Source organism: Alnus glutinosa, chromosome 8 (genome assembly GCF_958979055.1).
Source record: "Alnus glutinosa chromosome 8, dhAlnGlut1.1, whole genome shotgun sequence".
In the NCBI taxonomy this organism is placed as follows: Eukaryota; Viridiplantae; Streptophyta; class Magnoliopsida; order Fagales; family Betulaceae; genus Alnus; species Alnus glutinosa.
This window is the reverse complement of record NC_084893.1, coordinates 6,796,075-6,811,656: the sequence shown is the minus strand read 5'-3', so window position 1 is coordinate 6,811,656 and position 15,582 is coordinate 6,796,075. Positions and strand designations below refer to the sequence as shown.

At 33.1% G+C, this 15,582-nt stretch overlaps 1 protein-coding gene across 1 annotated transcript; it reads right to left on the bottom strand.

Moving 5' to 3' along the window:
• Window positions 1-11,295: 11,295 nt before the first annotated feature.
• LOC133876055 (uncharacterized) lies at window positions 11,296-12,588 on the bottom strand. The gene has a single exon (XM_062314354.1). The coding sequence runs from the start codon at window positions 12,586-12,588 to the stop codon at window positions 11,296-11,298; it is 1,293 nt and encodes a 430-aa protein (XP_062170338.1).
• Between the last annotated feature and the right edge of the window lie 2,994 nt (window positions 12,589-15,582).

The window sequence follows — 15,582 nt, the reverse complement described above, 5'->3', positions numbered from 1 at the left end:
GAACCCGAGGTGGTTTTGCTTCTGCTATACATAAAATACTTACTTCCAGGTATAGTTAAAAGCGGAGAAGCCATTTTTCACCAGATTTGGGGTATAGATTTCTGCAAACAGATCATGAGGTGGGGTAAAGGATGACCAGTCAAAACTTTTTTTAAAGAAAAAAAAAAAAAAAAGAAAGAGAGAGAGAGATCAGAGTTGGTGTTCCAATGCAGGTCTTCATATTTTTCTATGATTTGATAGTTTTTTTAGAGAGGAGGTTTACTTTTTTTTACTTTTTTTCTTCAAAGAAGTGTACGAGAGGAATCTATGGTTTGAGTTGCAGATCTTGTCCAACTCTCAGAGCCAGTTTGGGTTGACAAAGAGGTTGGAGGCACCAACTCTCATCAGTTTTGCAGGAAAACTGTGAAAAACCCAAAAAGATGAAATGAGGCATGATAACCATAAAAATGGCTTTTCAGTCCCAAAGACCAAAATAACATGTAAGTATGTTTGGGAAGAACAACAAAATAACATTTTATATATCTTACTTTTTTTAATTTTATCTCGGAAAGACAAACCATCCAAACATCTTTTTTCTACTTTATTTATCTCGAAATTCGAGTACTAAATTATAGTTAAATTCAGACGTGTCACATTATTTTGGTTGCAAAATAATGGAGATTTAACCGTTCACATCCCAATTTATGGATTAGGATTCTCGATTTTCAAATTATGGAATTTAGGTCGGTTCTAGGCATTGAAACGCTTAAAAAATGCCATCCTATTACAAATGTGACATGTTACTGATAAAAATTGAGTATATTTTTATCAAATTCTTACTCTCTACGTGGTAAAAAAAAATTTGAGCATGAAAGTGACATGGTACCAAACAGGATGTCGGTAAATCTTCCATCACAATTTTTATTCTTTCACCATCCATTTAAATATTCTTTTTTTATAATAAAAATAGTTTTTTTTTTTTTTTATTTACTGTGTTTATTAATTTGATTTGGACATTAAATGAATCGCCAACCACTTCTACCCTACCACTTGAATGGTTAATCCGCTGACGTACATTAAATTAGATAACCCATATATAGTTTGGATCAACCTTGTCAAGGAATTGGTCACGTGGCGGAAAAGGAAGGAAAACAGCGGGCGGGTGCATATGGGCCATTCTTAACCTCGGCCCACCATCCTACTCAGTGGTGAGTTTTTAGCACCAGGACAAGGCCCATCTACAGCCCATCTCCTTACTAGCTTTATCGGGATCGGGATCGGGATCTCCTGTTATTAACTTGTTTGAATTTCACAAAAAAAATTTGAATATTTTAAGAGACGAGAGTTGCAAAGCTCACATGTCACCGCCTAGCCACATTAGTTTTAATTCAATTAGCAGTTATCCACTTGTAATTTATTATTATTATTATTATTATTATTATTAGTTGATTTGAGTGTGTAACTTTGGAGATTGCTAATTAGTTTTATGCCATGTGTTATGAATTAAATCATTAAATTATGAAATTCATATTAGCTCTTATGATCTTCTTTTTTTAAGGGGCTTTGATCCAATTTTTAGCTATCCTCAACGATTGTTTTGGGTGGAATTTGATAATGTTGGTCGGTAGATAATAGATACATGATTATGTAACACATGACATGTGTAATGTATGTGTTCACCCAAACATAAAGGAGATAAAGTTGATGGACAAGAAGAAAGTGAGGAGGGCCAAGCTAGCAATAACAGCTAGCTCCATAGCTAGTGGGGTGGTTGGCTCTCTGATTTTGTTAATCCGTCTTGGTTTCAGGAATCAGGATGTTCTTGAAATGTTAAGGTGATCATTGAAACAGAGATAAGGCACCGGCCAAATTTGCCAAATTTGTTAAAATTATGGCCCTTTTCCCGATTTGAATATACATGCATAGAAAAATATAATTAAGCCTCTTGAATTATCATTTCTTTTTCATTTGAGTCACTTACCTATTAAATGTGTAACACTCCAATCCTATATCCATATTGAAAAAAAATGAATAATTCAAATAGAATGAATGATTTATAAAAGATATTAATGGATGTCTAGTATAACATTTGGATATAAAAAAAAAAAAAAAAATAGTTGTGTGTTGTCTTTCTTTCTAATAATTTGGGGGTGTTTCAGCCACCCCTATATATATATATATATATACTTTTCAATAATTAGGAAAAAACTTCACTTAACGAACTTTCAATTCTTTGAACTTTATGGGAAATATTGCAAAAGTGATGGAAGTTCAAGGAGGTTAAGTGAAGTTTTTTTCTAATTATTATAAAGTGACAATAATAGTTTTTCAATGTTAAAAAAGTGAGGGTATTTGGGAAAGAATTTCGTGACGCTAACAGACGGAATGTTTTGTCAAACGATGGTAATTTGACGTATCTTAACTGTCTTACTTGATAGTTTGAAGGCACATATGAAAAATGAGTAGTAGTTCGAGGGACTTAAGTCTATTTTTCGATATATACATATAAATTAAGTTTGATCATTATTAAAATTAGACTTGATCCCTCATATATGCTTTAGCCTCTTCCAAATAAGAAATCATAATTCCGTCTCTAGCTATGGACCAAGGTTAAGTAATGTTGTGAATCTTATTGTCGGTTTCTTGAATGCATACAAGTCATAACGTGATTATTGGTGAATTTAATGTTACACAATTAAGTGTTCTTTAATATGGACCGCGTGACATGTACTTCTTGTTGTGGGGTTTGTTGTATGGATTATGATTCTCTATAATTATTTGTTAAAATTTAAAAGAATTTAGACAAATAATTGTGAGAGACCACTTATAAAACCTACCTAACTAGAAAAGTGGTTGAGTAGCTCAATTTTTATTTGTTCAAGTGGATCCTATGAGTGGTTTCTCACAACTTACCTACTTGAATTCTCTTAAATTTCAAACAAATATTGTAAAAAGATCCTTATCCCTGCTGCACTAGTGAATAGTGATGGTTCTTAGCAAAGGAGGTAATTATTTATTTAATTTCTTCGTTAAGGTGGGGATAAATGATTAGTAGCTTGAAATGTTGAACTTGCCTTGTGCACCAAAAGTTTGTGGTGGTGTACTTGTCATGTCACCTGTTCAGCATTTATTTCAATAGTTTTAGTCCACATTTATGAAAACTTCAATAGTTTTAGACCACATTTATGAAGTTTTCATAAATGAATTAGATTAGAATAAACTATTTTCATGGAAACGAATTTCTCATTTTGAGCTAAATAGCTTCTGCAAAGAGGATGTGGATCACCTCTTATTAGACTGCTCAAATAAAATAAAAATTTGAACAATTTAAGAGAGAGAGAGAGTTATGTGACTTATTTGTATTCGACAAACTAGAATGTAAAACCCATTTGTCTGAAAGTATATGAATTTCACAGCCATTTCTATTAACCTAACAACATGCAATCTCAATTCCTGCTAAGATGTGAAAGGTTTAAAACTTGTGTTTCAACTTTATTCTATATAATATCACAGGTCTTTGGCTTATTGGCTCTATAATATTTGGTTATCACTTGTAATGAAGAAGATGCATGATTTTCTTGATGCAATTTAAGAGAGAGAATTGTGAGACCTACTTGCTTTGAACAGCTTAAGATATAAGACTTGTCTGCCGAAGAGCAAATGAATTTCACAGCGATCACTCTTAGGCTACTTGATTCAAACAACCTAATAACAGAAAATCTCAATTCTTACGAAGACAAAATTTGAGTTGGCTCAACCCGGCCACATCCACCATTCTAATGCTTAATAGGGTTACATTTTGATTATGTTGACTTGATTATAATTTATACATGCAATTATATTACATGATATATATTCATAGGAAAAATATGATAGGTGTGGTAGACTAGAAAAGATTTGATTATAGATCGACAACTATAGTAAATACCTACCTTATATATATATCTATGTGTGTGTATAAAGGCTAATATAAGAAAGAAAGAAAAACGTTTAACATATTCTTATAATCTCTAAAATTAAGCTGATAAAAATAAATAAATTTAATCATTTAATTCATCTTTAAATTTACAAAAGAATTTGATTACTTAACTTTTCCAACCAAGAAGGTGATTATCATACCTGGAACCAACACACCTGGCTCTTTTCTATTCAATAAATGTACGACATGGTAGTCGCTGTCGTTGAACCCAAACATACCATAGGCTTTGTTTGTTAACTTTTTTTATTTTTCCTTTTGTTTTTTGTTTTCAAAATAAAAATATTAATAAAAAATATATAAAATATTTACAAAACATTTAAAACTACTTTAATGTTTATATCACATAAAAAAAATAAAAAATAAAATAAAAATAAAAATAAATAAAAAGTGAAGTTTATCCAAAATAATTGAAACAAGTGACTCATATTCTCTTGGGTATAAAGAGTAATACAAGAGTACCAAATGGCCAGTTGTCGAAGCAGAGCGAAGCCAATGGTACTTGGTATTTTGAAGTTTTTCATATCTATCTGTACATTAGAGTTTTGCTATAAATACGTTATGCCGTAACCCTAAGTTATATTATTAAATATAACCGCACTCTTGCGGACGTGAATAAATTGTCGAACCAAATAAATCTTGTCTTATTTTTCTTTTACTTTCTCCCTTTTCAATTTTTTATTTTTTATTTTTTATCATAGTTACACACTATAACAACATTTATCACAAGTACTGGGGTAAAAAAATTATAATTATATAATTCTAAATGGCCTAGAGCTATCACATGGCACTATTCAATAGACAGTTTGACGTGCAAATTGTTCTCTCTTTTTTTCCTGCTTTCTTTTCTTCTTCTTCTTTTTGTTTTTTTAATGTTTTATATGGCATCAAATCATGCTTAAAAAACGAAGTAGGGATAGTAATTTGGGTTAATGGGTCAGTTTCGTGTCGTGTCAAATCATTGATACATAATTATGTGAGTAGACATAAACACTACTCATTTAAGTAATCATTTGAAACTCCTCACTCTTAATACCGGGCTGGTGCCGTAAGCTCATTACTGTTACAGTAAATAAGACGATTGTTAAAAATCCTCGTCTTTTCAGCTGAGTTAATTTCTCTTGTCACTTATTATTTTTCATTTTTTAATTTCATTTTCCCAGGTTCGACGAAGCCAACTTCATTCGTCTCTTTCCTGTCCCTCTTTCCCTGTTCCTCTTGTGTTTAGCGCCGGAGGTTTGTGGAGGAAGTCAAGGTTGAGAAGAAGGCGGTCGTCGAGGAAAAGCTGGTTCCGGTGGATCTAGAAGCTGAGGAGAAACCAGGCGCGAACGGGTTGAGTTCGGAGAAAGTCAAGGTCAAGAAGAAGCCGATCGTCCAGGAAAAAGCCGGTTCTAGTGGATCTAGAAGCAAAGGAGAAACCAGCACGCGGATGGGTTGGGTCCAGAGAACAGGTTCAGCCCGATGGGTTGGTTGATTTTGAACGGGTTGGGTCCGAACAGGTTGGTTGATTTTAAAACTAATAAAAAATAATATTTATTTAAAGTAGATAATATTTAGAGAGTTTGATATTTAGAGAATTTTGAAAAGTAACTAGCTAAAATAACAAAAGTGAATTTTTTAGCTAAAATTTGCTTAAACTTTAACTAGTTCTCTAGGAATGCTCTAACACACTATGACTCGAATAACTCATTTAATAAATAAATTGTATTGAATTGACATGAACACAACCTATTTCAAACATGTTTAATTATAAATAGGTTGAGTTAAAACAAATATTTTATCTTTCCTAATTAACACGGTTTCATATTATATAAACATAAGTTATATCAATTATACACATTCACAACTAAATTCATGTTAAAACCAATTTGATAATCAATATATATTACCTTAATTATATACTTGGGGTTTCAAAGGGTAAAAATATAATATAATTTTATGAATTATGCTTGTTAATTGCGAGTTAAGCGGGTTCGCACATAATTGACTTGTTTATTAATCGTGTTTAATCGGGTCGATCCGTTTTGACCCAAGCTTTATTTTATTTACACTAAATCATAACCTTCTAATTTTATATCCTGTTCATGCATGTTAGATTCGCTAGTTATGTCAAACATTGCCGGCCTTGCGCAAGTTTGTTCTAAGTTCAATTATTTGGGAAATATCCAGCATCTGCTCACTTTAATTCTTTATTCTACATAAGTCTTTTGCAAAATTATTCAAACTTATCCCCCAACAATTCCTTTTGTGGAGAAAACTATGACTGTGACTGAATATCTTATGTGAAGGGAAGGGAAATCGCTTTCAAAATGCTAATGGTAACTCTAATAACAAGGTTAACCCACTTTCCTCTTAAAAATAAGATTAATTAATTACTTGATTGGTCTCTGTGAATTAGATTATTATCAAATCATTATTTCTGTGATTGGCTTTTATTTTTTTATTTATTTGTTTGTTGTCTTCTTGGATCTGCAGAGCCGTGAAAACAGAAGCAACTCAAGCAAGGTTGCATGGGCACAAAAAAAGGGCAACCTGCCATGCGTCTCTTGCTGAACAAGCTAGGTATATATATAATACATTTTATTATTCTTATACCTAATTATTACAACTTAAAACTTCTTTTTCTCCTGGTGTCTAAGAGCACTAGTAGCAGATTCCCTATAATGGTTCCCTTCCCTATATATAGGGAAAATTTGATAAAAAACACAAAAAAGTGACCCACAATAGCTACCCCAATTTTAACCATTTTGGTTGGGTAGCACTGTAGCTTCCCAATCAAATTTTTTAATCGAAAAAAAATCGGCCATATCTCTGCCTTTCACGCAACCCCATTTCTGCTTTCATTTCCCTCCATCTGAATTTCATTCCCGCGCCATACCCATTAAACAACTCATCCATCACGCCTCTACCCTCATTCTTCACTAGCTTTATTTTTTTCGATGAAAAATTCTTCACTAGCTTTCTGCACGGCGGGAGCGAGGAAGACAAGCTGCAGGTCTTGCGGTAGTTGATGTGTGGTTGGAGCAGCGCCGGTGAACACCCAGACCCGTTCTTTTCTTTCCCATTCTTTGTTTCTACTTATTTGTTTGTGTTCCTTCTTTAAATTTTAACCAACTTCTTGTTGTGCGTTGCTTTGGGTTTTTTTCTTTGTTAGTTGAAGTCAAGTTTGCGGTTGATTCTTGCATTCTTTTGTCGATGGGTTGATTCTCGCATCTCTCTTCCAGCTTGACGGTTCTTTCGTGTATTTTCGAGCTGTTTCATGAGGTACACTTCCTATTTTCATGATAATCACGAGAAAATGTTGAAAAATAATGTGGGTTATTCTTATTGTCTCCAATATTTTCGTTGTACATGTCGTAAATCATGGGATGGGCATTTTGGAGTTTCTATCTCTAGAACATTACCGGATTCTTCATGGAAATTTTTCTGTTGACATATGGGAAATTCTTGATCTGGGTCTTTCAAAATTTTAATTGTTATGGATTTTTGTTTTAGCCATAGAAACATATATATGAGAACAGAAGTTTTGGCAAATACCCATTCCTAGCACTTGCTCACTTAGTTCATTTATGGAGTTTGTAATCTCTGTTAAGTTTGTTATAGAGTGTTTTTAGTTCCCTGGTTTTTTGTTTTGTAGTACAGGGTGTGTTTTGTTGTTCTGTATTGAACCTGGTATCCATGGATTCTTATGTTTGTTTATGGAAAGTTTTGTTATGGGTTTTGGAGCATTTGTTGTCACAAGATCTTCCATAGAGACTGTTGCTTGCTGGATAATATGGTTTGCTAGGTGTTTTGCCAGCTCTGGTTTTGTTCTCTGTTTTGAGAATTTGGTCATCCTCCATATGATTGGGACGATGTGGTATGGCTGAGAGTGTGTGATTGGAAAAAGAAGTCTTTGGCTGCCAATATCTGTAGACTTGTGTTGAGCTCCACAATTTATAATATGTGGAGAAATAGAAATGAGACCAAGCATGGAAATCAGAAACAGAGAAGCAGATCTTGAAAAAGAAAAAAAAAATTGGGAGGTGAGAACCAGAGTTTTGGGGAAAGATGGGTTTAAAAGGAACGTTGAGAATGTAGATATGTGTCGTAATTAGAGCATTATTAGAGAGGAGATGTCGGTATAAGTGGTAAACCGGTCCCAGTGAGATTTTTACGAGATGCTTTCTGCAGAATTACTGTTTACCCGAGTAAAAATTGATCTTGAGGGTCCAGTAGTTAAGTTTATTTTTCTGCAGTTTATTGTTGATGAGAAGTGAAGGAGTTTTGATATAGTAAACTTTAGTTTAGTTATGCAGTTTATGGTTCTGCAGAATTGCTGCAGTTGAATGTTTACCCGAGTAAAAATTGATCTTGAGGGTCCAGTAGTTAAGTTTATTTTTCTGCAGTTTATTGTTGATGAGAAGTGAAGGAGTTTTGATTCTGTAAACTTTAGTTTAGTTATGCAGTTTATGGTTCTGCAGAATTGCTGCAGTTGAAAAGTGAAGGAGTTGTTTTTCTGGTTTTTAAATGTTGTTTTGTATATTTGGTTGCTTCTTGTTTGGGTCTTGTGGAGAAGTTGTAAAGAGGTTCTGATACTGGCTGTTGTATCTTTGTAGTTCAGTTGTAAATACTGGTTGATTTAATCTTTGGCTTAAATACTGGTTGATTAAATCTTCATGTTTTTGCTTTTTTAACTTCCTGTTGTTTGGTAGCCTACTCTCATGGATTCACAAGACGAAAACCAAAGCTTCATTACGCTCTTACAATCAGGGTTGCAAAACTACCAAGAAATTCCATCCCAACCTAAAATAAAATCTACTAAGAAGACAAACTTCTCTATTGAAGAAGACATTCTACTAGTAAAGGCTTGGATTAGTACTAGCATTGATCCAATTCAAGGGACTGATCAAAAAGGCAACAAATTTTGGAATAAAATTTGGATGAACTATCATGAGAACAAGAAAGAAGACACGGTGGAACGTTCCGCTCATTCTCTATCAAATCGATGGTCATCAATCCAAAAGTTTACAAACAAATTTTGTGGGTACTTGGCACAAGTTGAAACAAAGAATCCAAGTGGTGCTACTGAGCAAGATAAGGTAAAAATGAATTGTTACTAGTAGAGTAAATTAACCTTATATTTAGTTTGAAGATTCTAATTATTTTTCTTTTCTTTTTTTCAGATTAATTTGGCAAAGGATATGTACCGGGATGAATACTCTATCGGATTTCAATTTGAACATTGTTGGAAGTTGTTGAAGAACTTGCCAAAATGGAAGCAGTTGAAGCCAACAATGCTGAGAAAGAAATCCATAAGTCCTTCTCTTCAACCTGTGATCAATCTAAGTGTTGACAATGATGAAGAAGACGTTATTGTAGACTTGGAGAGACCTATAGGCAAGAAGGCCGCGAAAGATAGAGAGAAAAAAAGAAAGAGCAAAGATTGTGGAGATAAAGAGATTATAACGGAGGTTCTGACTCAATTAACGGAAGTGAAGAAAAGATCGTATGAGGAGAGAATGAAAAATATTGATACGGCAAAGGAAGAGATTGTTCGTATTGAGAAACAAAAGCTTGAGGTTGAACTTAGGAAAGAGGCAAGAGAACAAAAGAAAGAGGAAAGAGAAATTATGATGATGGATACAAGCTGCTTGTCACCAATTCAGCTTGAATATATTCAATCTCTCCAAATGGAAATCATGCAGAAGCGTAGGACTAACTAGTCATTGGTAATTGGCTTTTGTTTATGCTATTGGCTTTTTGTTTATGTCATTGGCTTTTTGTTTATACCTTTGGTTTTTTGTTAGTTAGAAAAGACAAAAGGGAAATCTCTTAGATGGTTAAGTGTTTTTTTGTTTATGCCATCACACAAGGAGATTGAAGCTTCTGCAGTTGATTGAATCTGTGAATCATAGGTCAAATTTGGCTTAGTATTTGTTGGGAGGAATTCATTCAACTTTAATTAGGGGTAGCTTTGTTTTATGGTTTGTGGTCAATTAAGATGATGCTTACATGTAGCACCTGTACGTGTTTTCCTTTAATCAAGTCAAGTGGGGCCTTATGATGTAGCACATGTATGGTTTGTTAATTATGTTCTATCTGATGTCCTTTTCTTCTTGTGCAATTGCCTTTAATCAAGTCAAGTGGGGCCTTATGAGTTACTTATTCTTTTTGGCTGACTTAACTATATATATATATATATATATAAAAAGTTGAATATAAATAGGCTTGCTTGAAGCATTTGGTTCCATAATCCGTAACCCAGGGGCCATGTTCAAGGTTCCCCGATTGCAATCAGCATTGCCTTTGCTTTGTTTCAAACTTTGGCATAAATCTGCTCCCCTCTACTTGGACCAAGCAACTGCATCAATCTCTTGTTGGGCACTTCTGTATAATTCTAGCCTTTTCCCAAGGTTGCCCCGGCGCTGCATGATTGCTGGATCCTCATCCAACAATTTAGACAACTGTTTTGACTGCAAAAAGAAGAGAAAAAAAAAAATTGTTGTAGATAGGAAATTAGGACAATTTTTTTTTCTCAAGAGGGGTAAACTCACTTGAAGAAAATTGGACACTTGAAGTTCAAAGGCACTTGCGCACACACCCAGTCACTTGAAGAAAATTTGACCTCTCTTGAAGAAAATTTGACCCCTCTTCAAGTGAGCCCACACTTGCACACACACCCAGTCACAGAGAGAGACAGTTGGACACTTGAAGAAAATTGAGTGCGTTGGATTTCCACCCTTCTCAATATCTTGGGGAAGCTTGCGAAAATATTCAACAGTTAGATAACCACATTCCATGTCAACTAACTGCAAGGCTGCTTTCTTGCTTTCATCCCTCATCCTGTCCAATGACTCAGTAGCTGCATTTCCGACTTCCACTCTCAATTATTTTGGGATTGAATAAAATAATCTGAAGCAATATGATGACAATATGACCATAAATATATATACCCCTTCCATAGAAGTCACTCATGGGAAATAGGAGGATATTGGTATCTGCAAGTCCTCTTAAGCTTTTGTTGACCGACAACAGTGCTTATAAAAGGGCATGTCATGTTCAGAATTTATAGAGTGCAAAAACATGAGCATCAGTGTGTGCAACAGAGGGTGCATTGTTCAACTCGATGGTTATTGAATCAAAGTTACTCTTTTTTGCAATGACGAATAACCAATTCAATCAACAAAAATTAAGGGAAGGCATGGAAATTTTTATAGTTCTCAAACTGAACTCATAGATGGATGATACCATATTTTCCAAACTAAATAACATGATACCAAATTTTCCAAACTACATAACATGATACCAAATTTTCCAAACTACATAACATGACACCAAATTTTAGAGAGAACAATTTCTTACGATTGACTATGTATTTGCCATAAATGCTCAATGAGGTCTAATTGAAGTTGCAAATGTGTTTCTTGATCTCTAATACGATGACGATTTTGCATGAACTCCACAACTTCATTTGTAACTTCGTGTGACGGTGGTTCGAGTGGAACGTCATTGATTTGCTCATAATTGAATTCATCTGCTCCAAGATACATATCTCGTTCATCCTCAACGATCATGTTATGCAATATTATGCACGCCATCATAATATCTTTAAGAAGTTCAGGTTGGTATAACCGTGCAGGTCCACGCACAATTGCAAATCGTGCTTGAAGCACTCCAAACGCTCGCTCTACGTCCTTTCTTGCCGACTCTTGAGCTGCAGCAAAATTTTTTCTCTTGTTTCCTTGTGGAGCATGAATTGTTTTTACGAATGTTGCCCACGAAGGATATATACCATCGGCAAGATAGTATCCCATTGTATAATCGTGACCATTGATTGAGTAGTTGACCGGAGGAGCACGCCCTTCAGCTAGATTGGCAAATACATCAGATCGTTCTAACACATTTATATCATTATGAGACCCTGGTAACCCAAAAAATGCGTGCCATATCCAAAGATCATGGGACGCTACGGCTTCCAAAATAATTGTAGGTTCACGTATATGACCAGAATACATACCTTTCCAAGCATTTGGACAATTCTTCCACTTCCAATGCATGCAATCGATGCTTCCCAGCATTCCTGGAAATCCACGACTTTCGCCAATTGCTAGCAATCTAGCAATGTCTTCTGAGTTTGGCGACCTCAAGTACTCGGCAGAAAAAATTGAAACTACCGCTTTAACAAAATGTATAAAGCTATCCATTGCTGTCCTTTCTCCAATCCGTAAGTATTCATCCATCAAATCTGCAGTTACTCCATAAGCGAGCATCCTAATTGCAGCAGTCATCTTTTGTAGAGAAGAATGTCCGAGCTTTCCAGCAGCATTTCTTTCTTGAACAAAATATCTGTCATGAGATATTATTGCGTCGTGAATGCGCATAAAAAGGTCACGGCGCATACGAAACCTCCTTCGAAATTTGTTGGGAGGATATACCGCCGATTCCGCAAAATAATCGCGGAATAGGTTTTCTTGGCCTTGCAAAGAATTACGCCAAATAGTATTGCGACGTCGACCAGAAACACGTCGTGATCTTGATCCTCCTTCGCCATCCAATCGTTCTTTTACCATAGCAAAAGTTGAAATTATTTCCAACTCATCATCGGAGGAAGAATCATATTGAAGGCTATCAAGTTCAAGAATATGATCCATAGAGGGAAAGGATATTGAAATGGATTAAAATAAGTGAGACAATGAATCTATTTAAATTGAAAGAACACAAGCTTGGTTGTAAAATGGATGGAAAACAATAAGGCAATTGGTCTATTTAAATTTGTTCTTGAACACTCAGGTTCGATTGTGTTTCATGTTTCAACTACAAACTATAAATGTAAATTTAATTCACAACCACCATTGCCAACTGCCGACTAGTTTAATAGCTATAAATGTAGGAAGCGTATACACACGTTTTCACTTTTTACAGCTGTGGAGTACGCACAATTGATAGCAGTTGGCAACAAGACGCTGGTGCAATTTAATGACTATTAATGTTGTAATTAAGGATTTCTAGCTATCTGCGTACCAGCTTCAAGGGAAGGGAAAAAGTGAAAAACCATGTTTTGGATCAGAGGTTGGGCTTTGGTTCTCGCGTGGACTAGGAGCTTGTGGCTATTGAATTTGTTGATTTCTTGCTTGCATGTTCCTGTTCGTCAATTGAGGCTTACGGAATATCTCAGCAAAGCTACCCACCATGCAACTTTCACTTGTGTTGGGTATCATCCACAATACATCAACCCACCTTCTAGAACCTTCCCTTGAAATTTTTTTTTTCATTCCCAGCTGTTTTGATCAAACCATTTAAATGGTCATTTAATAGTTTTATGAACATAAAAACAAAGATATGAAGGGTTGGTTGGGAGTTAGTTGGGAGTTGGTTGGTACAAAAAAGTAGGAAAGAGAAAAAAAGAATAAAGTAAGAGTAAAAAAAAGTATTTAATTGATATAGGGAAAGTTAAGGGAATCTATTGTGGGGTGTTTTTTTATAGGGAAGCAAAAAGTAGTTTTGTTCCCTAAATTTAGGGAAAATGGTTGGGAATCTGCTGCTAGTGCTCTAAGGGCATTCACCTTCCGCTCAATATTTTTTAGGGAAAAGTACATGACCCTCTCAAACTACCACTCAATTGTCAATATATCCCATAAACTATCAATTGTGTCAATCTCCCCCCTTAAACTACCAGAAAATGTGAATGTCCCCTCTAAGATCAACAAAAAGACAAAAATGACCTTAATTTTTTTTGAATAAGACAAAAATGTCCTCGTAAATTCAAAAAAATTAAAACTAAAACTAAAAAACTTAAAAAAAAAAAAAATTTAAATAAAATTGAATAAAAAACGAAAAAAAAGAACTAATTTTTAAATTTTTTTTTAAAAAAAGTAAACAAAAAATAACTGATTTTTTTTTTAAAAAAAAAACAAATGAAAAAAATAAAAAGAAAAACCAGTTTTTATTAAATTAAAAAACGAAAAATAACAAATTTTTTTAAAGAAAAAAAACGATAAAACAAAAAATAACTGAAATTTATTTATTTTAAAAAAAATAAAACAAATGAAAAAAAACCAGTTTTTATTAAATTAAAAAACGAAAAAGAACATTTTTTTTTTAAGAAAAAAAAAACGAAAAAACAAAAAATAACTGAAATTTATTTATTTGTTTTTTTAAAAAAAAAAAGAAAAAAAAAAGAAAAAAAAACAGTTTTTATTTAATTAAAAAAACCAAAAAGAACAATTTTTTTTTAAAAAACAAAAGAAAGAAAAAAAAAACTGAAAATTATTATTTAAAAAAATAATAAAAAACAGTTTTAATTTTTAATTTTTTTTTGGAATAATTTTTTGTTATTTTATATTTTTTTAATATTTTTTTTTAGTTTTTATTTTATTTTAATAATTTTATGAAGGGCATTTTTATCATTAGAGGGACATTGACATTTTCTGGTAGTTTAAGGGGGGAGATTGACACAATTGGTAGTTTGGGGGGTACATTGACAATGATGTGGTAGTTTGAGGGGGTTATGTGTACTTTTCCCTATTTTTTAATTAAATTTTAGCAAAAGATTTATTTATTTTTTTTTCTATTTAATCTACTTATTTGTTCAAAATATCTACATCATACTATCTATTTTAATTATCCACTTACATTCAGAGATGGCGCCAAAAGTTCCTATAGGCAGGAGTCAGTGGCCAAAAAAATTTTTTAGTAGGGACCAATAAGCTAAATTTTTATTTTTTAAAAACTTTTTTTTTCAACCTTATAATTTTTTTTTTTTTAAGAAATTGGAGGGGCAGCCCCCCTCCCTCCGTCCCAGCTTACATTACTCAACTTAAATATTTTAATTTGTTCCTTTCCACCAATCCTAATTTTTTGAAAATTATTCTTTTCAAAAGAAAAAATCCGTCACTTTTTGGGGCTCATATTTTCTAAAATTCATCATTTTCTAGTTGCCATTTTTGAAAATTCATCCTCTACAAACGGTCATATTTTTTAAATATATTTTATGTTACCAAGTTCCGCTTGCACTTGAACTCCCTTCCAAGCTAGTTGGTTGTTAATTCATTCCTTCCTTTAATTTCATGTATTAAACGTAATTAAAACTAAAAGAGAGGAGGAAAGAGCAATAAAAAAAATTTAAAACTCTGAATATTTTATTGTTTTTTTTTTATTTTTTATTATTGTTTTCAAGTAACATGACTAGTCAGATTCATCTAGTTTTCTGTCCATTTTTACAAAAGCACCGTCTTTTGAGGCTACAACTTTAAAGAAATTTTATATTTTCAAATTATGTGAATTTCGATCGCGCTTTTTACATCGAACAACATAAAAAATACTACATATTTAAGATATGATATATTATCGAGGCAAAAAAAAAAAAAAAAAAATTCAAAATGCTTTTTGTTCTCTTTTGAAGAGACGATTCTTCTTTACTAAAGCAAAATATAATTTTTTTCTCAAAACTTTTATACAACATAAATTATAAGAATCTAATAAAAATATACTAAATTCGCATTGTTAACATGTCACATTTTTAATCTGTAGTATTTTTTATGACGCTTGATGCATAAAACGATCTAAATTCATATAATTTAAAATTTTAAAATTTTAAAGAAATTGTAAGACATCTTGATCCATCTTTATAAATGCTCGCTATAAAT

Coding starts and splice junctions, on each gene's coding strand:
- LOC133876055 (XM_062314354.1), bottom strand. CDS start 12,588: ATGGATCATATTCTTGAACTTGATAGCCTTCAATATGATTCTTCCTCC.